This window comes from Ciona robusta, chromosome 3 (assembly GCF_009617815.1).
Source record: "Ciona robusta chromosome 3, ASM961781v2".
In the NCBI taxonomy this organism is placed as follows: Eukaryota; Metazoa; Chordata; class Ascidiacea; order Phlebobranchia; family Cionidae; genus Ciona; species Ciona robusta.
In genome coordinates, this window is record NC_143237.1 from 10413848 (window position 1) to 10437724 (window position 23877).

Here is a 23877-nt window from a genome sequence, read left to right on the forward strand (position 1 = left end):
TCTTAGAAGCTGTTATTCAACTTATTCACCACGAAATTAGGTTCTTAAACAAGTTATTGTTTTCTCATAATTTTTAGTTAAATGTGTATTATTGTATATTATGTTGGGCTTCTAATCTTTTAATTATAGAGCAATGGCTTGGTTTTCTTTAAAGGCTAAATGCTAAATTTTGCTAAAAAAAGAATAATTTTCCTAGACCTATATAAAAATTTCTTGGGCTTTAGGCCTATAGCAATCCTACTTTAAATAAAGCAAGGGCATGACTCCATAATTAATAGATTTAAAAGCCATTATAATCTACTTTAGAAATATAGATAAACAGCAATATAACAGTCCGTTGTAAGTGTGCAAGCCATACATGGGCAAATTAACTTTAAACATTTTCTTGTATTTGTTTAACCTAATCTATATTTAAACTAACGCTAGTTCTCACAGCAATTAACTCCTAAAAAGCAAAGCGGCAAAATAAAAACAAGTGGAGAGCATTTCCCACATAAATAATAAACAACATAACTGCTCTATTAAATGTAAAAAGGTTTAATGGTTATGCAAAGAGTGCAAACACCTTATTAATATTTCACACCAACACAATATAAAACATTGGGCAAGGTGTAACATTTTCAGTTGGCTTCAAAATGTGCCAAGTCATTTTCAAGCCATTTTACGGCTGGCTGAGATATTACTTTGTTAATATCATTGGGAGGATTATAACACATCTTAGAAACCATGTGTTTTTTCTACACCTTGTTCTTAATATTGTACTGGTGTTGGTGAATGTGGTATTCGACGCATTGATAACTTATGAATATACTACAGGGATTATGTTGAAGCTGTCGGAACCAGGTGAGAATATTTGATTATATTTTAATGGCATTATACCTATAATTAATACAGTTACTCTATATATATATTTTATACAGTTCTATTGGTATTACTACTACAGTACTACTAGATATTTTACTTTTTTAAAATAATTTTTATAAAGTTTGTATAATGTAAATTTACTACTACCTAAATGTTTATTTTGTTTTAAAAGTGTTACAGCTTAATGTATTTATTGTATTTTTTAATGGTGTTATAACATACTATATATTATAATTAGAGTTGCTTTCTTTGCTATATATATTACCATTGAAATCTATATTTAAAGTATATAAATATAAAATTTTATTTTTATTTGCTTGATCATAGATCTTAGTTTGTACAAAACAAAGCTTCTTAGTTTGGACTTTTTTATTACTTTAAAAAATGTTTTAAACAGATCTTGCCATCAGCTTAGTTTTGATAATATTTACCGGAGCTGGGTTTGGGTGTTCATTGCTACAAATATGGGGAGCGGGAAACGGTAAGTGTTCGGTTATTAAAGTTATGTGTCTATGTGTAAGTTGTTACTTGGAAGTAAGTGCTTCAACCTTGTGGTCACTAAAGTTTGTCCAATTTGCCGAAGATAAGTTACATACTTTGTGACTAGTTAGCGGGCACGAGGTGTAAAACACACAAGATTCGTGTTATAAGGTCTGTTGTTGCGAGGATAAATAAGTTAAATATGTGGTAACTTGTAAGTTAGCACAAGTGTATGAAACAGAACACATAACTACTATACAATTTCAAAAACTTATCGACAACCAAAAAGGGATCAAACAGATCTATAAACAAATATCGGATTCCTTAATGATGCAGTGAACATAAAAACAAGCAACATATCCTAATTAAACAATTAAAACCTTACAGTTTTAAACAACTTTATTGACAATCAATCTCCTGAAAGTCGATTGCCTTCCAACAAAGTTCACAACCAACCAAATGTTACCAGTGTTTCCAATTCATTAAAACCTCAAACCTCATCAAAGGTGAGCGAAATATTGGGGCAACACTGTTTTAATATTGCTGAAATGTGTATAAGAAGACACCCATGTTATAACTCGACAGTGAGCATGAGGTGTATGAATACACCATATGTGTCTGGTGTATAAGAAGACACCCATGTTATAACTCGACAGTGAGCATGAGGTGTATGAATACACCATATGTGTCTGGTGTATAAGAAGACACCCATGTTATAACTCGACAGTGAGCATGAGGTGTATAAATACACCATGTGTGTCTGGTGTATAAGAAGACACCCATGTTATAACTCGATAGTGAGCATGAGGTGTATGAATACTCCATGTGTGTCTGGTGTATAAGAAAACACCCATGTTATAACTCGATAGTGAGCATGAGGTGTATGAATACACCATGTGTGTCTGGTGTATAAGAAAACACCCATGTTATAACTTGACAGTGAGCATGAGGTGTATAAATACACCATGTGTGTCTGGCGTTTAAGAAGACACCCATGTTATAACTTGACAGTGAGCATGAGGTGTATAAATACACCATGTGTGTCTGGTGTATAAGTAGACACCCATGTTATAACTCGACAGTGAGCATGAGGTGTATGAATACACCATGAGTGTCTGGTGTATAAGAAGACACCCATGTTATAACTCGACAGTAAGCATGAGGTGTATGAATACACCATGTGTGTCTGGTGTATAAGAAGACACTCATGTTATAACTCGACAGTGAGCATGAGGTGTATGAATACACCATGTGTGTCTGGTGTATAAGAAGACACCCATGTTATAACTTGACAGTAAGCATGAGGTGTATGAATACACCATGTGTGTCTGGTGTATAAGAAGACACTCATGTTATAACTCGACAGTGAGCATGAGGTGTATGAATACTCCATGTGTGTCTGGTGTATAAGAAAACACCCATGTTATAACTCGACAGTGAGCATGAGGTGTATGAATACACCATGAGTGTCTGGTGTATAAGAAGACACCCATGTTATAACTCGACAGTAAGCATGAGGTGTATGAATACACCATGTGTGTCTGGCGTTTAAGAAGACACCCATGTTATAACTTGACAGTGAGCATGAGGTGTATAAATACACCATGTGTGTCTGGTGTATAAGTAGACACCCATGTTATAACTCGACAGTGAGCATGAGGTGTATGAATACACCATGAGTGTCTGGTGTATAAGAAGACACCCATGTTATAACTCGACAGTAAGCATGAGGTGTATGAATACACCATGTGTGTCTGGTGTATAAGAAGACACTCATGTTATAACTCGACAGTGAGCATGAGGTGTATGAATACACCATGTGTGTCTGGTGTATAAGAAGACACCCATGTTATAACTCGACAGTGAACATGAGGTGTATGAATACACTATGCGTGTCTGGTGTATAAAAAGACACCCATGTTATAACTCGACAGTGAGCATGAGGTGTATAAATACACCATGTGTGTCTGGTGTATAAGAAGACACCCATGTTATAACTCGATAGTGAGCATGAGGTGTATGAATACTCCATGTGTGTCTGGTGTATAAGAAAACACCCATGTTATAACTCGATAGTGAGCATGAGGTGTATGAATACACCATGTGTGTCTGGTGTATAAGAAAACACCCATGTTATAACTTGACAGTGAGCATGAGGTGTATGAATACTCCATGTGGTAAAACGAAAAACCCATGTTATAAAATAAACACTTTTATTATTCCAGAAAACAGCCCCAAAAAAGAAGTTATCCCCCCATAAAGCTTTGCTGTTCCAAGCGTTCATGGCTTTATTATTAGCCATAATATCACCGGCTTATTTATACTTGTTGTTTTACTACATCATGGGTTGTGTGGTCACAAGCAATCTGATTATTTTCACTAAAGTTATTCTTGCAGGTTCGTGCAGTGTTGCGAGACTTTTTTGTGCAGTGTTGCGAGTCATCTTTGTGCAGTGTTGCAAAACTTTTTTTGTGCAGTGTTGCAAGACTTTTTTTGTGCAGTGTTGTGAGTCATCTTTGTGCAGTTTTGCAAAACTTTTTTTGTGCATTGTTGCGAGTCAGTTTTGTGCAGTGTTCTGAGACTTTTTGTATTGCAAAATTTTTACTTTGTATTTAATTTCTGAAAAAGTAAACTTTTTTAATATTAAAAAGTTAAATAAAATTTGTTTTATTTTAAACAGGGTTCGTTCTACCTGTTTCTATCATGTATTTCTCCTTGAAGAGCATGCATACCGTGGTATCTAGTATGAAATATAGGAAGGCTATTAAACCATTCAGTGCGATATTCACTGCACTAACTGCAGCAGCTGCAGCGTATGGTGTATGGGTTGGGAGTTTCTGTTGTTACACTTATATTCAAGCTAATGCATTCCTTCCACCTATGTGTAACCACAATGGCGGCAAGACATTCATGGTATGTGGATTATAAGGGTTTGTGTTTTAAATAAATATATAAATTTTGTAAAGTATTTAAAGCATGTTTTGTGTTCTGAGCCATTCTATATGGGTGAGGTTCTATTTCATACATCTTGTGGGGCAACGATAGTAGTTATAAAACTGGGTGTTCTGTTTCATACATCTCGTGACCGCTTAGAAGTTACCATGTATGTAACTTATTTATCCTCGCATGGCGCGACAACGACAGTCATTATAACACGGGTGTTTTGTTTCATACACCTCGTGCTAGCTTAAGAGTTACCACATCTGTAACTTTGTGGGTGATTTTCTGTGTGGTTGACAATTTTGACAACCCCTAAGTAACCACTGGGTCGATTCAATTATTAATAAGTGTTTTGCACAAGGTTACATATGCTTGTTTAGGATGCAGGGTCACACCCAAGACTTTTTATGCAAACAATGTTACGTCGGAACCGTATGAAACAGAAAATCCGTGTTATAACGACTGTCGTTGTCATGTGTAATCAAGATAAAATCATTTAGGATTAAATTGGTATTTTGTTTTCAGAGTTCCTCACAAAAGTTGATAACCCTCCAAACAGCGGGGGGGAAAATCAAAGAAGTTCATGTCGATAGGTTAGTGATCAGCCAGCAAGACACTACATATCATAGTTGTTCAGCATTTGGGGGAAGATTTAATGCGAAGAACTGTACAGAAGTTAAAGTTAAATACGAATATTCAGCACAATATAAAAGGATTTTATATTCCATGAGTTTGAGGCTGGACAATAATTCATTGGTGGCATTGGCTCATGGGTTGTATAGGAGTGGGGAAGTTGGTATATCTTGCGGGGGGTGTCCGTTGAACCATCCTGCCCCGTATTTCTCACCACAAGGAGGGGCAAGAGTGCCAGGCAAGGTTTGCGTAGTGTTGCCGGAATGGTTGAGTATTGGCGTCATTGGCTTCGCTGGGTTGGTGTTCTTTATTTATCTCGCAACACTGATGAGAAGCTTGTATACACTCAAGAAGAAGCTCCAAATTGAGGAGCAAAAGAAGAATAAAGGAAGATCAAAGTCCACGAGGGTGGTCGTTGACGAACACGGGCAGGAACGAGTGGTTCGGTTACGGAAACCCAAAGTTGTGAAAGTTGCTTCACGCCGACGATAAGCATGAGGTGGATTGGAAATGAAACAAATTGATTTCAACTTAGCAGCACCTATATAATACTATTGTATAGTAAAGTGGGGGAAGATGGGACACCTTTTCATTCAATTTTCTCGCCCGATTTGGTAGCACATAAAGAGAATTTAAGGAATTATATAACGGTATCCTCACGATTTGAGATAAAATGAAAGTTGAAATGAAAACATTTCTTTTTATTTGCACCTCTATTATGGTGTGTCAGGTCGGGCAATTTTACTAAAATCGGGTGAAAAAAAGATTGTTTTCACTTTAGTAGCATCTCTAATGTTGGGTGTTAAACAAAACAACGGTGTTATAACGACTATCGTTGCCCCGCCATGCGAGGATAAACAAGTAACTTTCATTAATTTAAAGCCATTTTTGTTTACTATGGTTAAACTGAACTTTTACCAATTTCGATTTGATTTTTCGAATATATGTTTGTAACCTTCATGACTTAAAATACATTTTGTTCTTTCCAAATATTTTTTACTTTGTGGTTACATTAAATTAACGAAACCATTACCCCCACGGAGATATGTAAGCAACCCATTAGTAAACCACATAAATGACAATTCCTAAGAAGGCCATTATAGCAAGCTTATACACTTGTTCTTGGTGAAAACGTTTATTGTACCAACATTTCATTTGCTCCATGCCATGTACACCAGAAGAGTTATTTGATTGGGACATTATAATATGCCTGGTAGCACCAACAGTAGGAAACCATTAATAACATAGTCACAGTATCATCATCATGTTAAAAAACAGAATAAACTGTAAAAACATTACAACTTTTGATAAAAATGCTGTTTGTCATAAGAAATGTCTGCCATTTTTATAAGAAAAGCCATTTAGTTGTAGTATTACCTCATGTGTTCAGTAGTCTGGCACCATAGCCAAACTACTTCATAGGAACAACGTACATAAGTGAAGTGTTAGGGTAATGGACCAACTCTGGCCTAAATCCCAGGTCGCATGGCGTGCCTCACTGTAGGACCTCACCCATATAAAATAGAATGTACATATACAATGTTAGGGTAATGGGCAACTCTGGCTAAAATCCCTGGTCCCATGGCATGCCTCACTGTAGGACCTCACCCATATAAAATAGAATGTACATATACAATGTTAGGGTAATGGGCAACTCTGGCCAAAATCCCTGGTCCCATGGCATGCCTCACTGTAGGACCTCACCCATATAGAATGTACATATACAATGTTAGGGTAATGGGCAACTCTGGCCAAAGTCCCTGGTCCTAGATCCTTGACAAGGACCTCACCCACATAGAATATAAACATGTTGTATCAATACATTAACTACTCACATGTTGCTTACAGTTTCCCACTTCCAGTGTATTCTGCAGGGCAACCTTGGCAGCTTTGTAAGGTTCCCATGCCTCTATAAGGTTGACTATGGTACCCATGTATACACTGATCACCTGGTGTATAATGAGCGTTCAATGCCAGACAATGTTATTTGATGTTGTTTTTTTAATAAAGTCATATTTCTTTGCAATTAGCCATAAACTTTTGAAACAGGGGTGACACTATATGTTTAATATGTTGGTTTTACAGCTAAAACAGCCTTTACCCTCCTGTTAAGTGACTATGCTTAGACAACTCTGGCCTAAGTCCCAGGTTCCATGGTGTGCCTCATCATAACTTTATTATATTATGGCAGATACGCGGCAAAAAATAAATTTAATAAATCGTATATATATCACTGACCAATTATCAAGGAACAACTTCGCTTAATGTGAACATTATGACACATTAAGTGCAAAAAAAGATTAAACTTCTAAACTTGATTATTATTAGAAAATCATGTAAATAACTGTTGCATCACTTACCCAATTATCAGGGAAGAATTTGTCCACGATTTCCCTCATTTTAGCTTGTTGTGTGTGTAGTATGTCTGGGTCAAAATACAAACACACATACAACATTGAAGCTTGGGTGGCAAGGGCAGTACTTCGGTGCTCTGGGAGGGGGTATGCCGACACCTGGGGTGGGGCAAAAAGTGATAAATAATATTAAAAATGGCACTTCTTTTTATTTCAGCAACTTTTTTCCTGTTATCCACCGTAATGAAAGTATAAATAATACTAAAAACACAAACATATATTTTTTGTTTTTAAAGTAAAAACCACAAATATTGCAAATCGGTTTTCTGGCGAAAAACAATAATTTATTGCGGGGACGTTTTTTGTTCTTCAAAGAGACACACTAATGACCTGTTATGCCTTGCCAGATTGCAAAAACATTGGTATAATTTTTAAATGTTATTTCTGGTAGCATTAAGGAACATATAGTACTCAGCAATCTGCCATACATTGGATTTGTGTTTTTTTTTGTCTTAATAGCCTAAGAAAGAACTTACAGAATTGTTTTTTAAATCACCAGACCAATGCGTATTTCTAAGGATACAGAGTCGCAATGTAAACTAACACAATATGTGGGAATCTAATCTTAAATACAAATGACATTGCCAAAATACCAAAGTAGGATTTTAAGGATGAATAAACCACTACACACCTGACTATACACATCATCCGACCTTAGCCTTCCAAGCACCATGCTCACAAATACAGGGTTCACATTCACCCTCGCAAAGTAAGCCTCGGGGTAGTTCGGGGGTCGCTTAGAACCAAGGGTGTTGGAGTAACCAGTAGACCTTAACAGTTTGCAAACATCATCGATGTTGCTGTCGGATCCCGCACCTCTGGCTGCCCCACTGTATATTACGAAGTATATTTGATTAACTTAATCTACAAAAAATCTAAGGTTCTTTGATTTTATACAGTAGTGTGGGGGAAGATGGGACACCTTTTAACTCGATTTTCTCGACCCATTCAGTAGTAAACAAGGAACTTTCAAATAATTATGAAACTATATCCTCACGACTCTGTTGACCGTTGTTAATTGTTCAAAACACGATCAGGATATTTTGATATTATGATAGAGTCAAGCCTTGAACCCAGTAAAGTAAAAACAAGTATATATATTAAACCCCTGGGTATATTACTCCATTACCTGTATCTATAATAAGACACCAACATTCTCTCTCTTATTAATCCTTCAATCTTCATATCAATGGTAAGGAGCATCACCCCATAAAGGAACAACGCTTCACACTATAATGAAAACATAACAACATTATTTTATTGCTGGGGTTCAGGAACATGAAAATAACTTACTTTTATACATAGAAATTGAAACATTTGAATTTAGGGGTAAATTAAAGTGAACATAACAACACCCATTTTTTCTATGTGTGTGAGGTTCACTTTTAACAGGGTGGCGCGCTATGGGCTTGAGATTTCGCCATAGATAGTTGACCCATTCCTCAGCAAAATATATTTGTCTCCAGCGAAATATATTAATTTCCGCCAAAATATATTAGTTTCCAGCAAAATATATTTATCTCAACCCACCATCAGTTGTTTACCATCCTGGTTGATCAGCACAGATTCCAACGTCTGTTGAATATAAACCCCTTCATTTAATTCTTCCAAGAATCTGAATAAAAGCATTTACTTTATGAATAAAATATGAAAAACCATCCGTGTTTTGCAGCTGCACATCGTAAAAGCTAATCCAGCCGCAATAAAGCAGCTTCGAGACTGCCATGGATTACCTCCTAATCTTAAAACATACTGCATTTAAATAATAAGTGCGCATTGTAAATATAGAAGCAATATATGTAACAGACTGTTTTTTTTATTTCTGAATTGCTGAGTCAATCGTCTGTTGGTCCCTAAAGGCCATGCGAAGACCAACTCTGGCCTAAATGCCAGGTTTTATGCCGTTTATTATACAATAAGATGTATAACTTTTCCATAAATATCAGAAATCTTCTCACCTATTTAAATCCACCACATATTTATGAATGCTTTCAAATGCCAGATAGAACCTCGTTAATATCGGGAGATTATTTTCACGGAACTCTTCGTCTATATCTTGCAGCTGCGTGCTTTGGTCTATCTTGTTTTCGTAATATTCGATGCCACGAAAGTAACTAAAGTCAGAGACAATAGAACCTGTGATGTAACAAAGAATATTGTGAAGTAACAATATGATATTAGGAATGTATTTTCAACACAATTTTGCCCTATAGGTAAAACACATAACATGCCACAACTTTATTACAGGGCTTACATTTTGGTTTAACACTCACATTTTACACATTAGGACAGCTTTTACTTTTTTTATAACTGTCTATAGCATACACACATCAGAGCCCAAAAAACATTGCATTTTAACAATGCCAGCCCAGATTTGTTAAACATTTAAAAAACATGGCCTCTGTTACTTATAGGTCAGGAAATTGACTTTAAAACAGCTATTTCACTTTAGGCATTTAATATTCCAGTTTTGTTTTAAAATAAACGAAATTTTGTCTCACCGTATTTAAGTTGCTCAGCTTTGCTTTCCAGTTTAAACACAGAGGGAACGAAATCCGACAATCGTAGAAGTTCTGCAATTACTGCGTTACCTCTGCTTACTAAACGTAGTATAGTTTGTCCACATAGATTATTATCAGCTAAAAAGTCCTGCGCCATTACTAAGTATTGGGAAACCTTTGGAATAGAAAGTAAAGAAATAAAAACCTGAGAGAACTTGATTTTGAACAAAAAACATAATTTTTGGCAGCAAACAATTGGCAGTGGGAAATTTAAAGCTAGCAAACATAAAAAAGTTGTGGGTTAGGTATTGAAATATATTGAAATAATATTTATCCCCCATTTTGTCTTATGGTTTGAGATTATAGGGGTTAGGGTTTAAGTACTATTGTTTAGGAGTTGAGGTTGTAGCTATCACTGGATTTGAATAAGCTGCTTTTAATTTTGATAGAGCTTTTTGACAGCCAACGTTAATACCATTTGCAACACTTCACAGTTAGTGGTTTTTAAATGAAACAAAGCTTAAAACTATACTAAATACTAAATTTTACACTACTTTTTGTAAACAATAGCGGAAAAAAAATGGCAAGAGTACATTCACTCACTAAATATTTTTCGAATGTGTTTTTTACGAGTTAATCGATACACAGGCGAGCCATGATCATTGGTGGAAACTTGTTGCAGTGAAAGTTCATGGTTTGAAACCTTACATAGCTCCTGCCATCTGTTATAGCAGGCATCAGGTTCCTTATGGGCAAGCAATGGGAAAGCATCTTGTATATCATTCCATGATCCAAGTCCATATTTTTCAACTCCTTCCATCAAATTCTCGTCTTCTTGTTTACTCCATTCATCAGAACTTTCATTCACCTCATTTTTATTTGCTTTTTCATTCACTGCTCTGAGATCGGCATCCCCTTTTTCTTCTATTGTAAGTTCCTCACTGGTTTCACTTTCATAACGTAATTGGCCATCCACCACTCCAAGTGAGTCACACACCTGGTTAATCTCCACGAGTTTTTCACATTTTTCGTCATTTACTGTTTCCCCATCCACCACTATGTCACTGTCGCTGTCATTTACCTCTCCAAGATCATCCACCTCTTCGTCATATACCTCTTCGTCATTTACCTCTTGGTCATCTACCTCTTGGTCATCTACCTCTTCGTCATATACCTCTTCGTCATTTACCTCTTGGTCATTTACCTCTTGGTCGTCTACCTCTTCGTCATATACTTCGTGGTTGTCCATCTCTTCGTCATTTACCTGTTGGTCATCTACCTCTTCGTCATATACTTCGTGGTTGTCCATCTCTTCGTCATATACCTCTTGGTCATCTACCTCTTCGTCATATACCTCTTCGTCATCTACCACTCTGCATTCATCACTAGCCCCGTCATCCACAACTATATCACTGTCATCATCCATCTCATGCCCATCCACCCCCACAACATGACCACCAATACTTTCCCCCTCGTTCGTCCCCAAACCATTCACCCACCCCCCATTCAACCCTCCATCTGTATTCACATAACTACCATCACCCCCAACGATCATATCTTCTGTAGATTCTGATTCCATGCTTTCAACTGAAGACTGGAGTCCAACACTAGAATCCTCCCAAATGCTTCCACTAGAAGATTCTTCAAATCTTCTCTTTTTTAAATTATCCAACTTTTCTTCGTACTTTTCCAGTTTTTCCCACATTTCATCTGTACCCTCACTAACATCTTTATCATTGTCTTCTTTCCTCACATGAGCAACTCTGTCTTGGAGTCGATAAAGAAAGGGGTTGCTATCTAATGAACAGTGTATCTGTCCAATCTCAATCAGCATGCGAAGTAAGTAATTACCGTACTTTCGTACTTGAGTTTTTTCGTTATAAGTCGCAATCATTACATTAAAACTGTTGCAATCCATTAATGTAAAATACTCCTCATAATTTGAAATCAACACTGAGGCTGATTGTTTGTCATTATTTTTCAACAGCAGAAACAATAACTGCTTAACAGTTTCAAAAGTTATAAAATAAATATGTTGGCATTCCTTATTGAAATATGGTCGGATTTTTTCCACCCATTTTAATATCTCAACCAAAGGCATTGAAGTTACAGGTTTCGCTCCATGTATTACAAAGTTAGGAACTTGCGCCATTATTAATTTGACGCACAAACAAATAAGCAAAAGACGCTTACGATGGCAAACTTCATTCTCACATTCCGGTTGATTTTCAGCTAACTCAAAAATTTCTTTCCTTTTCAGTCTTCTCATAGAAACACATGATGATTGCAACGCAGCCACAAATGTTTTCATGTTCAATCCATCTTCAAGCTCATATAAAGCAGCATAGGCCAAAGCATCTGTAACCCATCTTCTTTTTGCATCATCCATATTTTATTTATTTAAAAAAAACACATTCAAATTCTGCAATAAAATGCATTTTACATATTTATATAAATGGCAGTGGCATTTTGGACCTATTTTACATTACATAACATGTTTTATGCTGTAAGTATATTCTTTATGGCCATATTTAGTTAAATATATGTGGTTTAACGTGTGGAGAAGTGCATGTTGTATACTGTAGGCTTCACATTTAGGGCGAGCATTATACCGCAACGTCACGTGACCACCCGCTGTTGAAATGGCGCACGGCGAAATCTTTAGTCTGGTTATCACACTTCGGCTGTAAGGGGAAACTCTGTTCATATTACCACATATTTATTACTTCTAGACAAGATTTTGTAGTTACTGGTACTTTTACTGCGAGAACCTGGTTTAAAAGGTGCATTTTCGGTCACGATTCGGGGAGCAAAATGCGATAAAGGCAAACAATATGGACGCTAATGTTCTGTCTCATCACGAGTTATCGGTACCAACTGAGCTAAGTGATAACAATATGGAAGGTCAGAGCCTATTGCCATTACATCAAGTGAGGCAGGACGCTGGCTACGAAGATAATTTAGTACTACAGCCTGCAGAAGAAGTAGTAGCAGATGCAAATTTAACCCAGAATAGTGTATTACGCGAGGACGAAGTACCTATCCCAGAAAACACACAAAAGTCAAATCCTGGAAAACGCAAAAAGTCGAAGAAAAACAGGAAATCTGACGGTGATAAAAAGTCAAAAAAATGGGAACCAAAACAAGTTCAAATCAAAACTCTGGAAGGAGAATTTTCGGTTACGATGTGGTCGTCAGGTTAGTAAAACTATCTTCCTGTATATCTGAATCTAGAAACCTTTGAAACGACTACAAACCACTAAAACCACACAAAAGAGCAATCTCCATACTCCAACACACGTTTTTACGTATATAACCTTCACGACTCTGAGTTAAGAAACACACGTCTAAACACACGCATAGTCAGTCCGCCATGTTGGAATTTTAAAATATAAAGATGGCGACATGCCATAGTTGCGGTCAAACGCAAAATGGCGACGCCCTTTGCATTAGAAGTTGTGTTTTAACTATAGCTGTTTCAATAGTTTGAGCTTTATGTCTAAAAACGTTTATTTTGTGTGTTTTTTATCTTTAAATATGAAATAACTAAAGGAATAATTAAGATAAAGAAGATTTTAATATTTTACAGCATTACATAAGCATATGTTAATGTAATAACTAATATATTGTAATTTGATGATAGTTTTATATAACATCTAATAGAAAGGTAATGCATATAATGTACACTTGTATCATAGGCTATAAAAATAACTGGTTTTTATTTGTGAATATCTTTAATTTTGTATATGCCTATTTTTCTTGTTTATACAATTTATATTTAAACTGTAGAACATTTTTGTATAACCATTTCTTGTATATCTATCTAAGTATGGTATCTTTTTGGATATTTTCCTATTTTATGCTAAAACGACTGTAGTTATACCATTGGTATGGAATAATGGTTTAACCGCTTCGTTTGTGACCAAAGAATAACATAGTTAAATCTTAATGCTGCCACCATTGTGTTAAACCAATTAACCCTAATTTCTCCAATGCCATGTTTAAATTATATTTCAATAATATATACTTTGTTATTATACTATGTTTTGAATTCGCGTATACAACTTAGTTGATGTCTGCTAGGTGTAGCGACCACTGACCACGCTTGTTTTCTTCCAACTAAATGTAAATATGTTTTAACTGTAAGCGTGTTTTAACAACTTTAGTTTTGTCGCTATATCTTGTCTTTTTGTTTAAAATATTTCTAAATCTTTACTATGGTAATCCAACATTCAAATAAAGTTATTAATATACAAACAAAATAATTTGTATTTTAACCAAAAATGCTACAAGCTTACTGCTCTGTATACAACATGTATGAGCCAACCTTAACTGTTATCTATTTGTTTCATGTTAAATAAAGTTTTTAATATTATATATTTTATTATGTGTTTTGATTTACATTCATCGTTACAGCAGAAGACCAGAAACGACTTGAAGGGGAAAACATAAATGACGAATACGCTGCATTAGCCCGACTACCTGCTGTTACTTTTGAAGGAGAAAGTTCGGGGAAAAATTCATCTCAAGTCAGTAATGTGGTGTTTAGGAATTTCGGTGTTTGTTGAATGAACCGTGTTTTTCATCTTCTTTTTTGTTTTTAAATTTTATGAATTTGGTATCGTTTTTAAAAAATAGATAAAAAATTAGGTTCCGTTTTACACACAGAAACACCTTTTATCGAATATATTGTATAATATATACTATCTTTTATAGCGACTGTCATTTTTACCGTTACTCCCCCTCGACCCTCTGTTTTTACAATGTTTATTGTAACGTAAGCATAAAAAAAGTTTCGATTTTTGCCAGGAATGTCTTTAAAACTTGAATATTTTAATACCCTCTAACCTACAAGCCAATATTTTAAACCATTTTCAGGTTGATTCGAGCAATTATAATTATTTGAACTCCAGTGTTGATGAAGATTTGGCCGAACCTGAAATCGCTGAACTTGCAAGGTAACCATAGCAACCTCTGCGCTTTTCTTACCATAATTAGTGAACTTGTTGTTCTAAAATAAGCATTTTTGCAAAGTCCTGTAAACTTATGTTGTACCAATAATATGGTTCTGTGTTTATTGAGCAATAACATAACATAATTGAAAAAATTTAAGAAAATTTATTGATCCTTTTGAATACAAAAACAAAAGTCATATGACTCATATTTGATTAACATAGCAAAGAAATGGGAATTAACATAAATTTATTTATCCTTGTGATTACAAAAGTCATATTTAAAAAAAACATAGCAAAGAGATGGGAATTAACAGCAAAACAACAGTCGTTGTAACACGCCAAGGATAAATAAAATATTTGTTTTAATGTCAATGTTTAATCCACATATTTATGTTTGTAGCTCCAACTTTAAAATGAAACCAAAACGAGCGAAAGGCGAAGAAGCCCAACGTACCGTTGCGTGCCCTCAGGCCGTGAGTGTTAATTACATACCTTGGTAAAGTATTTAACTGACCCCCCAGGAAAGTTAATGATAAAAAAAGTTTGTTGTTATGATTATTAAACTCTCGATAAGGATTAGGCTTTTGTACCTATTCAATGATGTTTATCCAATTTGAAAATTCATATTATATTTAAAAGAGAGTTTAATTTTTGTATAAATGTGTAATAATGGCATAACCATGACCCTTGACTGCGTTGCTAGACCCAACATAACTGCATGGAAGGAAACAAAACTCCACCAGAATATCTTTGTGTAAACAGAAAAATAAGAAAATCTTACCCACACATTTTTACAAACCAAGAAAAAGTCCACCAGTTGTGCTTTGGCTTAAACCTCTCCTGAATTCAAACACTACGTACATTCTTAACTTTTATGCCACCAGGGATGTGAGAACATGTTGCCTATACAATCTTACAGTGGCTATGGCTTAAAGATTCTTTGAATTTCAAACACTATATTCTGAACCATTTTATACCATAATGTTATATACAACCAGGGATGTGAGAAGATGTTCCGAGACAACGCAGCTATGAGAAAGCACCTGCACACCCATGGTCCCCGCGTGCACGTTTGTGCAGAATGTGGCAAAGCATTTGTGGAGAGCTCTAAGCTTAAACGTCACATGCTTGTCCATACGGGAGAAAAACCATTTCAGGTGGATGTGTTGTGGTGTATGAAAATATGTATGTCATATATATGTGCGTGACAGCATTTTTGCAACATACTTGGAAAATATAACCCTGAAATTTAACTGAAAATTTTATAAGCGTCATGTCTTTTTGTACTAGTACTGCGTGGACAAGCCATAAGTGACTATTGGTTGCGGCAATTGCTGTACCTTGCCCAAAGACACATATGGCCACAATGATCTTTAGATATAAGTCGTCAGCTTTAATTGTAGCGCCAGACATGACATCATATAAAATCTAACTATGCCACTGCTAACATGTGTTAATCAACCTTTATATTCCAGTGTCCATTCGATAGTTGTGGGAAGCGTTTCTCCCTGGACTTCAACCTGCGTACGCACATGAGGATCCACACCGGTGATCGGCCGTACGTCTGCCCGTTCGGGAGTTGCGACAAAAAGTTTGCGCAATCTACAAACCTTAAGTCCCACATATTAACTCACGCGAAAGCGCGGAAAAACTCGTCTAGTTCATCGTCTGCCACTTCCCCCTCCCATGTGTGGTAGAGGGGGAATCGTCTGCATTGGACAGTGAATACAGATACACATCGTTGGCTGTATAAAGGGCAATGGACAGACCTATAGGCGCCTAGCATTTGTATCCAGGGTATAGACGTCAGACTATTTAAAATGCACGGGACCATGGGAGTTAGTACACAATCCTATAAATCAAATCTAACTTAATGGTTAAAATGTTTACTGATTAATACAGTGCAAAATTACGGGGTTGCCATGCCTACCCCGCCACCCCAGGTTTGGTGCCTAAAATGCAGAGCATACATGTCCTGGAATTAAATTGATGTTAAAAATCTGGGTACATACGAGAACCGGCATACTGCTGATAATGCATCAATTAAGGTATAAATATGGGCAAAGGGCATCAAAAATACCCTGTTTTTCCAAAAGATAGGCGCCTATGGCCCACATAATATTGGTCTGCCTGCAGGGTTGGCAATAATTGGCCTCACAGGATCCTTTGTGTTTTATTGCTGTTCTGCATAAATGGGTTACAAAGTGAAATCATAATGCAATATTTACAACAAGGGTATATTGGTTGAATTTGGTCCTAACTTGCCCAAAAATAATGTATTAAATAATATTCCTACAGTGCTTCCCAACCCAATGTGTGGCAACCATAATATTTAACTGGCAACCTTTTTTCCCAAACTACATTCCACACTGCTCATATATAGTAGGGCGGGGTAAGACGTTTGTTTCTTGTTGGTGGTAAACAAAATCTATTTACAGAATTATCTAACTTTAGCCCCGCGACTCTAAAACGGTCGCACAACTTATATATAGTAGGGAGGGGAAAGACATGTTTTCATTCTCTTTTTTCCTCTAATTTGGTAGTAAACAAGGAATATTTACAGAATTATGTAAATGTAACTCAAAGAATCTAAAAAAAGCGTTGTTAATTGTTAAAACCACAATTTGGAAAGACGGGGTTCAAGTGCAGATGTAATCCATCTCCATCTTACCCGATAGAGTACACATGATAATAATTTTGGATATTTTTGAAAAAACACATTGCATAGCCCAACTAAATCAAATGGTGCCAGGGGTTGAGAAGCACTGTAGCAGAGCAGAATAAGTAAAGTATTTTCCTATATATTGTTTGTCTTGATCATGCTCAAATATTTCACCAATGTATCCATGAGCTCTAATGTTGCTGATATTTCTGTAGAAAACCAGCTTGTTCTTATCATGGTAAATAAATGTAGATATGTTATTGTTACTTTTAACTTATGTTATGGTAAAGCATGTTTTGATGTGGGTTTCCAGTTACCTAAACTAAGGCGGTTAAAATACAATATCAATAATTATCAACGAAAATCATGAATTTAAATAAGTTACATTGAATCTGTGCATTAAGTAATGGTAAATTGGTAATTAAGGTTAAACCTTCTTTAACTGTTATGTTAACTCACAATATTTTATGTTGGAAATTACAGTTTTCACTTCTTACGCCAGTGGTTCCCAAATATATTTTAACTTCTGTTCATGGTTTACTACATGCTTTAAGTATATCTGCAGAGTAAGGTATAAAAGGAGTTCTTAATCCAGGTTCCCTGGCCCACTAAACTGACAGAACTGGCCCATATAGAATATACATGTTGGGGTAAAATGCCAACTCTGTCCTGAATCCCTGGTTGTAGAACTTACCCAATACAATTTATACTTGCCAAAATACATCAGCCTTATTTAAATTTTAAATTGTGGCCTAATAAAAGTATCACCATACCCAAATACTAGTCATGGTCCACAGTTTGGGAACCATTTCCTTAAACTTATGTGCCAGAAATACAAAGATACATTGTAATGATCAACAACCAGCTCCCAATAATGTCAAAGCTTCTTTATTGCATTAACAAGCAAATTTTTTGCTCCACATATTCTTATTTGTGTTGTTTGGAATTTCTATTACAATAAATCAACATGAATGTGTGGTTTTGTTGTTTGTATAGGAGTATGTAATATACAAGTTATAACATCGGTGTCTTCTACACCCGACGAACATGTTGTATTCATGCTTAGTGTTGAGTTATAACATGGGTGTCTTCTTATGCACCAGACACACATGGTGTGTTCATACACCTCATGCTCACTGTCGAGTTATAACATAGGTGTCTTCTACACCCGACGAACATGTTGTATTCATGCTTAGTGTTGAGTTATAACATGGGTGTCTTCTTATACACCAGACACACATGGTGTATTTATACACCTTATGTTTACTGTCCTGTTATAACATGGGGAAGTGCTCAAAAACTAGACATTTCTTTTCTTCAATTTATTTTAAATAAGTCGTACACAATAAAAATGTAGATTTGATCACATAATTTGAGCAATAGTAGACAATGTTTTAAAACAACCTTATTCATAGAATTTAAACTCATACAAAACAGTAAGTTGAAAAATTTGCATCAAGGAACTAAAATCTATAATAAAAAGGCACTGATGCTATTTTGAAGCAAACATAAAATTAAAACCCACTGTTTTCCAGTGCAATATACTATGTGTATCTGACAAGGGCAGAGTGAAAGGTAAACAGTGCAATGTGTTGTAGAAAAATACATGGCAAGTACAAAGTGAATAAGTTGTGTATCTTGGTAATTGTTAACATTTCTTTGCAGAGAAATTTCAAGCTTTCTGTATTTTCTAGCGGTTTTGCAACTTAGGTAAAAACAAGATTGGATTTCTTAGAAAAAGCTGTTTAAATATTGAACCGAGACGTGCACCACTGCGAATGTTGCGGCATTAACAGGAAAGGCACGCAACAAGCATGAGTTCAAACCCCTGGAAAAAAAGAAAGTTAAAATAATGCACAAATTCAAGGTAATAATATGATAAAATAAAGAGCTCTCTTGTTTTCTATAAAATAGACGCTAGGAAAGTCATATGTAACAGTATATGACAGAACTAGACACATAAGGTTAGAGCCTTTAGAAATATAAAGTAATTCAAGTATATTTTAACCTGGATTGTAAGAACATAAAGAACCTGCAATTACCAAAACAGTACTAGCTCCAATAGTTCGAATACTTGAACACCATATTTATATTTTATCAATAACTAAAACTACTTTTCTGTGTTACTCGAAACTTTATTATTCAATTACCTACAAATATAGAAAAATTATGTGCAATCATTTGATTGTGAATGCAGTATACGATTAGATTAAGTGGGATATATTTATTCTGTCAATCATGCATATAATAGTAACCTACATAGACAGTAGTTTATAAGACTGCAGGAGTTGTTTGAAATAAGATATTTAATTGCTGTTGTTTTCATTCGAGAAAATTCCATTAATCTGTTAATTTCCCTACTAGGCATAAAATAATATAGACTATTTTTGGCTTTTTAAGTAAGCCATTGCAATAAAGTTGATATTATAAAATTAAATTTATTCAAGCAGACAAAAGGTGTATAAATTAGGACACCAGTTTTGTAATGACTGTCATGCAAAGAAAAGTAGTTTAAATTGAATCATACGACTATACTGGACACAAGGTGTATGAAATAGGACGCCTGTGTTATAACAACAGCATTGCCACGCAAGGATAAATAGTTCACATTCACATATACAACCATAATGTACATAAAGGTGTTTAGGTGTATGGAAAAGATGCTATGGGCCCAAGGTTTATGTGATAAAACACCTGTGTTCGCAAAGATAATTCAGCTTGTTGGTTTTTTAACCATACTGTACCTGAAAAATACTGATAATCCTTCAGAAGAATATAACTTTTTAGTGCAGTCAATTATTCCATTATATTTTCTAGGTCTTCCCCCTGCTCCATCAGCTTGTATATGTGATTTAATTGCATCAGCTGGATACGTGATCACCCATGAAGCAATGCCAGCAAATCCACCAGCAAGTAACATCTTACTTATTCCGTCCATTGTATAAGTTTCATGTTTATTTACCTATGCAATGGGAAGGTTTGTTAGATATGTTGTAAGCTGGGGAAGCACTTGCAATCCACTGTGTACACGACAATGGTACTGGTTGGGAAACAATGATGTAAAAGACTAACCAAAAGCTTGCTTATCCACACACTGTAATAGCTTCAGCAACTAAACTGTGAGCATAGGAGTGGCAACCATGGATAAGTCACTCAAGTTCCCACCCACGAGGATATAAATGACCAAACCAACCAAAAGTCATGTCTGCTTATCCACACACTGTAATAGCTTCAGCAACTCGACTGTGGGCATGGAAGTGGCAACCATGGATAAGTCACTCAAGTTCCCACTCACGAGGATATAAATGACCAAACCAACCAAAAGTCATTTCTGCTTATCCACACACTGCAATAGCTTCAGCAATCGACTGTGAGCATAGGAGTGGCAACCATGGATAAGTCACTCAAGTTCCCACCCACGAGGATATAAATGACCAAACCAACCAAAAGTCATGTCTGCTTATCCACACACTGCAATAGCTTCAGCAATCGACTGTGAGCATAGGAGTGGCAACCATGGATAAGTCACTCAAGTTCCCACCCACGAGGATATAAATGACCAAACCAACCAAAAGTCATGTCTGTTATCCACACACTGCAATAGCTTCAGCAACTCAACAGCAAGCATGTATAAACCACACATAAGTAACAAATTACTTACACGTAGCACAGTGGAAGTTAAAACATCATATGTTGCGAAGTAGCAACCAAACGCGGGTGTTTCTCTCATCAGTGTGATGACCAAGCCACGATAACAACCCCGTATTCCTTGTGATTTATAAGTTTTTCGCAAAACATCGACTGATCCCTTGTAAACTACCTGGTGTTTGTACACAGAAGAATGAACAACTTATATAAAGTATTATTTAATTGCTATTAACACCTTGGTTTATATGCTTATTTGCTACTGGAGTTAGATTAAAAATGATTTAGTTTTATTGTGCTAAATCTGTTCTTAGGTTATAATGCATACATAAAACAAACGTATATAAAACCAACATATATGAAAATAAAATTGATGCATTCATTTAAAACCCACCTACCCAGTACTTAACTATTTAAATTTGACGTATATATAATATTGACGTATAGTAATAGTAGGGTGGGGGAAGATGGGACACCTTACAACTTTATTTTATCGTCTTATTTGGCAGTAAACAAAAAAAAATATAAGAATTTTAAAACCAAATCCTTACGACTCCCATGGACCGTTGTTAATTGTTTAAAACACGATCAGGATATTTGGATATTATGTGCTAAAAGTGTCCCATCTTTCCCCACCCTACTATATATAAAACCTACATGTTACAATCTACATAAAATTAAACCTTTATGTTCACAGTCCACAAAGTAAATTTACTTGAGTTTTATTGAATATATCTCAGCTTCTAATTTACCATAAGTTTCCCATCATGTTCATAAATGGTTAAATATTTTAAATTTGTTTTCCGAAAACTGATCTTTTGGCATAAATATCTAAGTTTTATATACAATAAAATATAGAGTAGTGTGGGGGAAGTTGGGACACCTTTTAACTCTATTTTCTCGTCTTATTTAGTAGTAAACAAAAAACATTCAATGAATTATAAAACTATATCCTCACGACTCCCATGGACCGTTGTTAATTGGTTGAAACATGATCAGGATATTTGGATATTATGTGCTAAAAGTGTCCCATCTTTCCCCACCCTACTATATATTAAAGTTTTTAATATAAAAAAGTATGAAACTTACTTTTTCTTGAGCTTTTCTCGTACCGATGCCTTGTACTTGCATTTGAGTTTTCGCAAGTTCCATAGGAGCCCCTACCACTGACTGCAACGAGCCAGCGAACGCACCACTAATGAAATGAGTGTATGGAGTCTCCTTGCCCAATGCTTGTATCGCCTGTGCTTGCACACCAAACACAATAGCATTGATAAGGCTAACCCCTAACATGGGGGATGCCATACCTTTAAATAATCCATACACCTGCGGAGGTATGGGGACCATTAAACTTAAGTTTTTAAAATGTTATTATAGTTAAAAAAAGGTTTGTGCCTCAAATTGAGCCTTAGCAGAAGCTACACTTCTAATTACTGTGAGTAAGAACCTCAGATAAAGCTAGAGTTGACCATTATCCCTACTTTGTATATGAACATTCTATGCTATATGGGTGAGGTACTACAGTGAGGTACACCATGGGATCTGGGATTTAGAACAGAATAGTTGGACGTTCGTTATGAAAATTTACTCTGTTTAAAAAGTCTTTTTTCACTGATCCACAGATGAATTATGACCCTTTAAATGAAGCTCAGCCACCTTATGTTTTTGTACAAAAAAACACAGTATAATTGAAAGAAAACTAACCGTCTCTTTTTGAGTTATTGAGACAAAACAATGCCATACACCTCTGTATTTGCCCCCCTGTGTTTGTAAACGAACCTGGAATGAACAATATGAAGATCTTTAAGCATATATCAATAACATAACATAATTTCTATTATCTTTTTAAAAATGATAACAAAGATCATGTTAAATAAATGTAACTTATTTATCCTCGCGTGACCGGTAAACGATAGTCTTTAGAAGTTTAGAACACAGGTGTTTATACACCTTGTGCCAGCTTACGGGGTACCAAGTATGTTACTTTGGGGGTGAATATTCTTTTGGAGATTTTTTAGGTGTGGCTGATAATTTGGACAGCCCATTTTGCCCACTGGGTTGGAGCAATTGCTGATAAGTGTCTTGCCTAAGGACACATATATGCCCGCAATGCTAGCAGCGATGAACCTTGAACCCATTACCTCTGGATTACAGGCACGCGCGCTAACCACTTTGCCACGGCGCCAGCCGAATGGTATTTAAAGGACTAAGAGAAAGGAACTAACACCAAAACAATAGTTGTTAAAACAAATTGGTAACTCTACCTTTATTGTGTCTAATGGTTGACCAACAAACACTCCTGCTATTCCTATATAAAAGTAAAAGTTTTAATATAACATATCTTTTTATCTCTTCGAAAACAATATAGCAAAAATCATGTTATTTAAAGAATGAAGTTTGACAGTCAAAAATTTCAACAATATAATTTTCCGCTAAATAAATTTCCTCACCAAAAGTTACAAAATTATGTTGTTTTTTTTAATATTCATACATATATAAATCTACATTATAAAATGCTACTCACCTCCAAGACAGCCAGAGAAATATTCAATTAAATAACGAACCATTACAGTTTATTATGCATCTAACCCAACATTCTAACACCGTCGTATTAGTCACTCTAAAAGAATATTTGGATCTTACTATAACGTTTATATAGGGCCTGCACTATGGCTGTATTCATCAAGGCTTCTCTATAGTAATTAAACAAGTAATCTGAGAGACGTAATTAATACTATATGTTTAATATTATGTTTCCTATGCCTTTTGTCTTAAACCATGGA

At 35.5% G+C, this 23877-nt stretch overlaps 5 protein-coding genes across 15 annotated transcripts in view; 2 read left to right on the top strand and 3 right to left on the bottom strand.

Annotated features, from left to right (window-relative positions):
• Positions 1–9989, bottom strand: part of LOC149739304 (WASH complex subunit 5-like) — a 31647-nt gene extending 21658 nt beyond the window's left edge. For both annotated transcript variants that reach the window (XM_089873949.1, XM_089873948.1), the window contains exons 1-7: positions 9833–9989; positions 9290–9467; positions 8862–8946; positions 8461–8561; positions 7963–8161; positions 7278–7430; positions 6753–6866 (exon numbers count right to left, since the gene is read on the bottom strand). In XM_089873949.1, coding sequence (XP_089730075.1) covers positions 6753–6866; positions 7278–7430; positions 7963–8161; positions 8461–8561; positions 8862–8946; positions 9290–9467; positions 9833–9989 — 987 coding nt within the window. The remainder of the gene's footprint in view (positions 1–6752; positions 6867–7277; positions 7431–7962; positions 8162–8460; positions 8562–8861; positions 8947–9289; positions 9468–9832) is intronic.
• LOC149739305 (uncharacterized) lies at positions 326–6233 on the top strand. The gene is made up of 6 exons (XM_089873967.1): positions 326–843; positions 1262–1345; positions 1732–1850; positions 3570–3741; positions 4025–4257; positions 4810–6233. Exons 1-6 carry the CDS (start codon positions 636–638, stop codon positions 5407–5409), a joined length of 1416 nt encoding a protein of 471 aa, XP_089730093.1. The 5' UTR covers positions 326–635; the 3' UTR covers positions 5410–6233.
• Positions 9990–10007: 18 nt separating the features above from the next.
• Positions 10008–12391, bottom strand: LOC149739306 (uncharacterized). Of its 9 annotated transcripts, none has more exons than XM_089873962.1 (3): positions 11187–12391; positions 11007–11021; positions 10008–10976 (listed from the first exon to the last, which is right to left on the bottom strand). In XM_089873962.1, exons 1-3 carry the CDS (start codon positions 12219–12221, stop codon positions 10428–10430), a joined length of 1599 nt encoding a protein of 532 aa, XP_089730088.1. In that variant the 5' UTR covers positions 12222–12391; the 3' UTR covers positions 10008–10427. The 9 variants fall into 9 exon arrangements, with proteins under 9 accessions (XP_089730088.1, XP_089730084.1, XP_089730089.1 ...); XM_089873958.1 differs by having other exon boundaries at positions 11007–11036; positions 11157–12391; XM_089873963.1 differs by lacking the exon at positions 11007–11021.
• A 131-nt stretch (positions 12392–12522) lies between these two features.
• LOC149739307 (uncharacterized) lies at positions 12523–18425 on the top strand. Of its 2 annotated transcripts, none has more exons than XM_089873975.1 (6): positions 12523–13030; positions 14252–14361; positions 14711–14790; positions 15188–15260; positions 15786–15944; positions 16263–18425. In XM_089873975.1, exons 1-6 carry the CDS (start codon positions 12667–12669, stop codon positions 16482–16484), a joined length of 1008 nt encoding a protein of 335 aa, XP_089730101.1. In that variant the 5' UTR covers positions 12523–12666; the 3' UTR covers positions 16485–18425. The 2 variants fall into 2 exon arrangements, with proteins under 2 accessions (XP_089730101.1, XP_089730100.1); XM_089873974.1 differs by having other exon boundaries at positions 12524–13030; positions 14249–14361.
• A 331-nt stretch (positions 18426–18756) lies between these two features.
• On the bottom strand, positions 18757–23801 carry LOC149739308 (mitochondrial basic amino acids transporter-like). Its single transcript, XM_089873978.1, has 7 exons — positions 23619–23801; positions 23359–23402; positions 22799–22873; positions 22184–22420; positions 21111–21269; positions 20194–20411; positions 18757–19277 (listed from the first exon to the last, which is right to left on the bottom strand). The coding sequence occupies exons 1-7, from the start codon at positions 23659–23661 to the stop codon at positions 19181–19183; spliced, it is 873 nt and encodes a 290-aa protein (XP_089730104.1). The 5' UTR covers positions 23662–23801; the 3' UTR covers positions 18757–19180.
• Positions 23802–23877: the final 76 nt, after the last annotated feature.

Bases quoted from the DNA above. Each gene is read 5' to 3' on its own strand.
- LOC149739307 (XM_089873974.1), top strand. From the start codon at position 12,667: ATGGACGCTAATGTTCTGTCTCATCACGAGTTATCGGTACCAACTGAG. The intron at 13,031-14,248 runs GTTAGTAAAACT...TCATCGTTACAG, and splicing joins GGTTACGATGTGGTCGTCAG to CAGAAGACCAGAAACGACTT. The intron at 15,945-16,262 runs GTGGATGTGTTG...TTTATATTCCAG, and splicing joins CGGGAGAAAAACCATTTCAG to TGTCCATTCGATAGTTGTGG.
- LOC149739308 (XM_089873978.1), bottom strand. From the start codon at position 23,661: ATGGTTCGTTATTTAATTGAATATTTCTCTGGCTGTCTTGGAG. The intron at 22,874-23,358 runs GTAGAGTTACCA...TGTTCATTCCAG, and splicing joins AACCATTAGACACAATAAAG to GTTCGTTTACAAACACAGGG. The intron at 21,270-22,183 runs GTAAGTTTCATA...TACAAACACCAG, and splicing joins CGAGAAAAGCTCAAGAAAAA to GTAGTTTACAAGGGATCAGT.
- LOC149739305 (XM_089873967.1), top strand. From the start codon at position 636: ATGTGCCAAGTCATTTTCAAGCCATTTTACGGCTGGCTGAGATATTAC. The intron at 844-1,261 runs GTGAGAATATTT...TGTTTTAAACAG, and splicing joins GTTGAAGCTGTCGGAACCAG to ATCTTGCCATCAGCTTAGTT. The intron at 3,742-4,024 runs GTTCGTGCAGTG...TATTTTAAACAG, and splicing joins CACTAAAGTTATTCTTGCAG to GGTTCGTTCTACCTGTTTCT.
- LOC149739306 (XM_089873954.1), bottom strand. From the start codon at position 12,221: ATGGATGATGCAAAAAGAAGATGGGTTACAGATGCTTTGGCCTATGCT. The intron at 10,977-11,006 runs GTATATGACGAA...GATGACCAAGAG, and splicing joins AAGAGGTAAATGACGAAGAG to GTAGATGACCAAGAGGTAAA.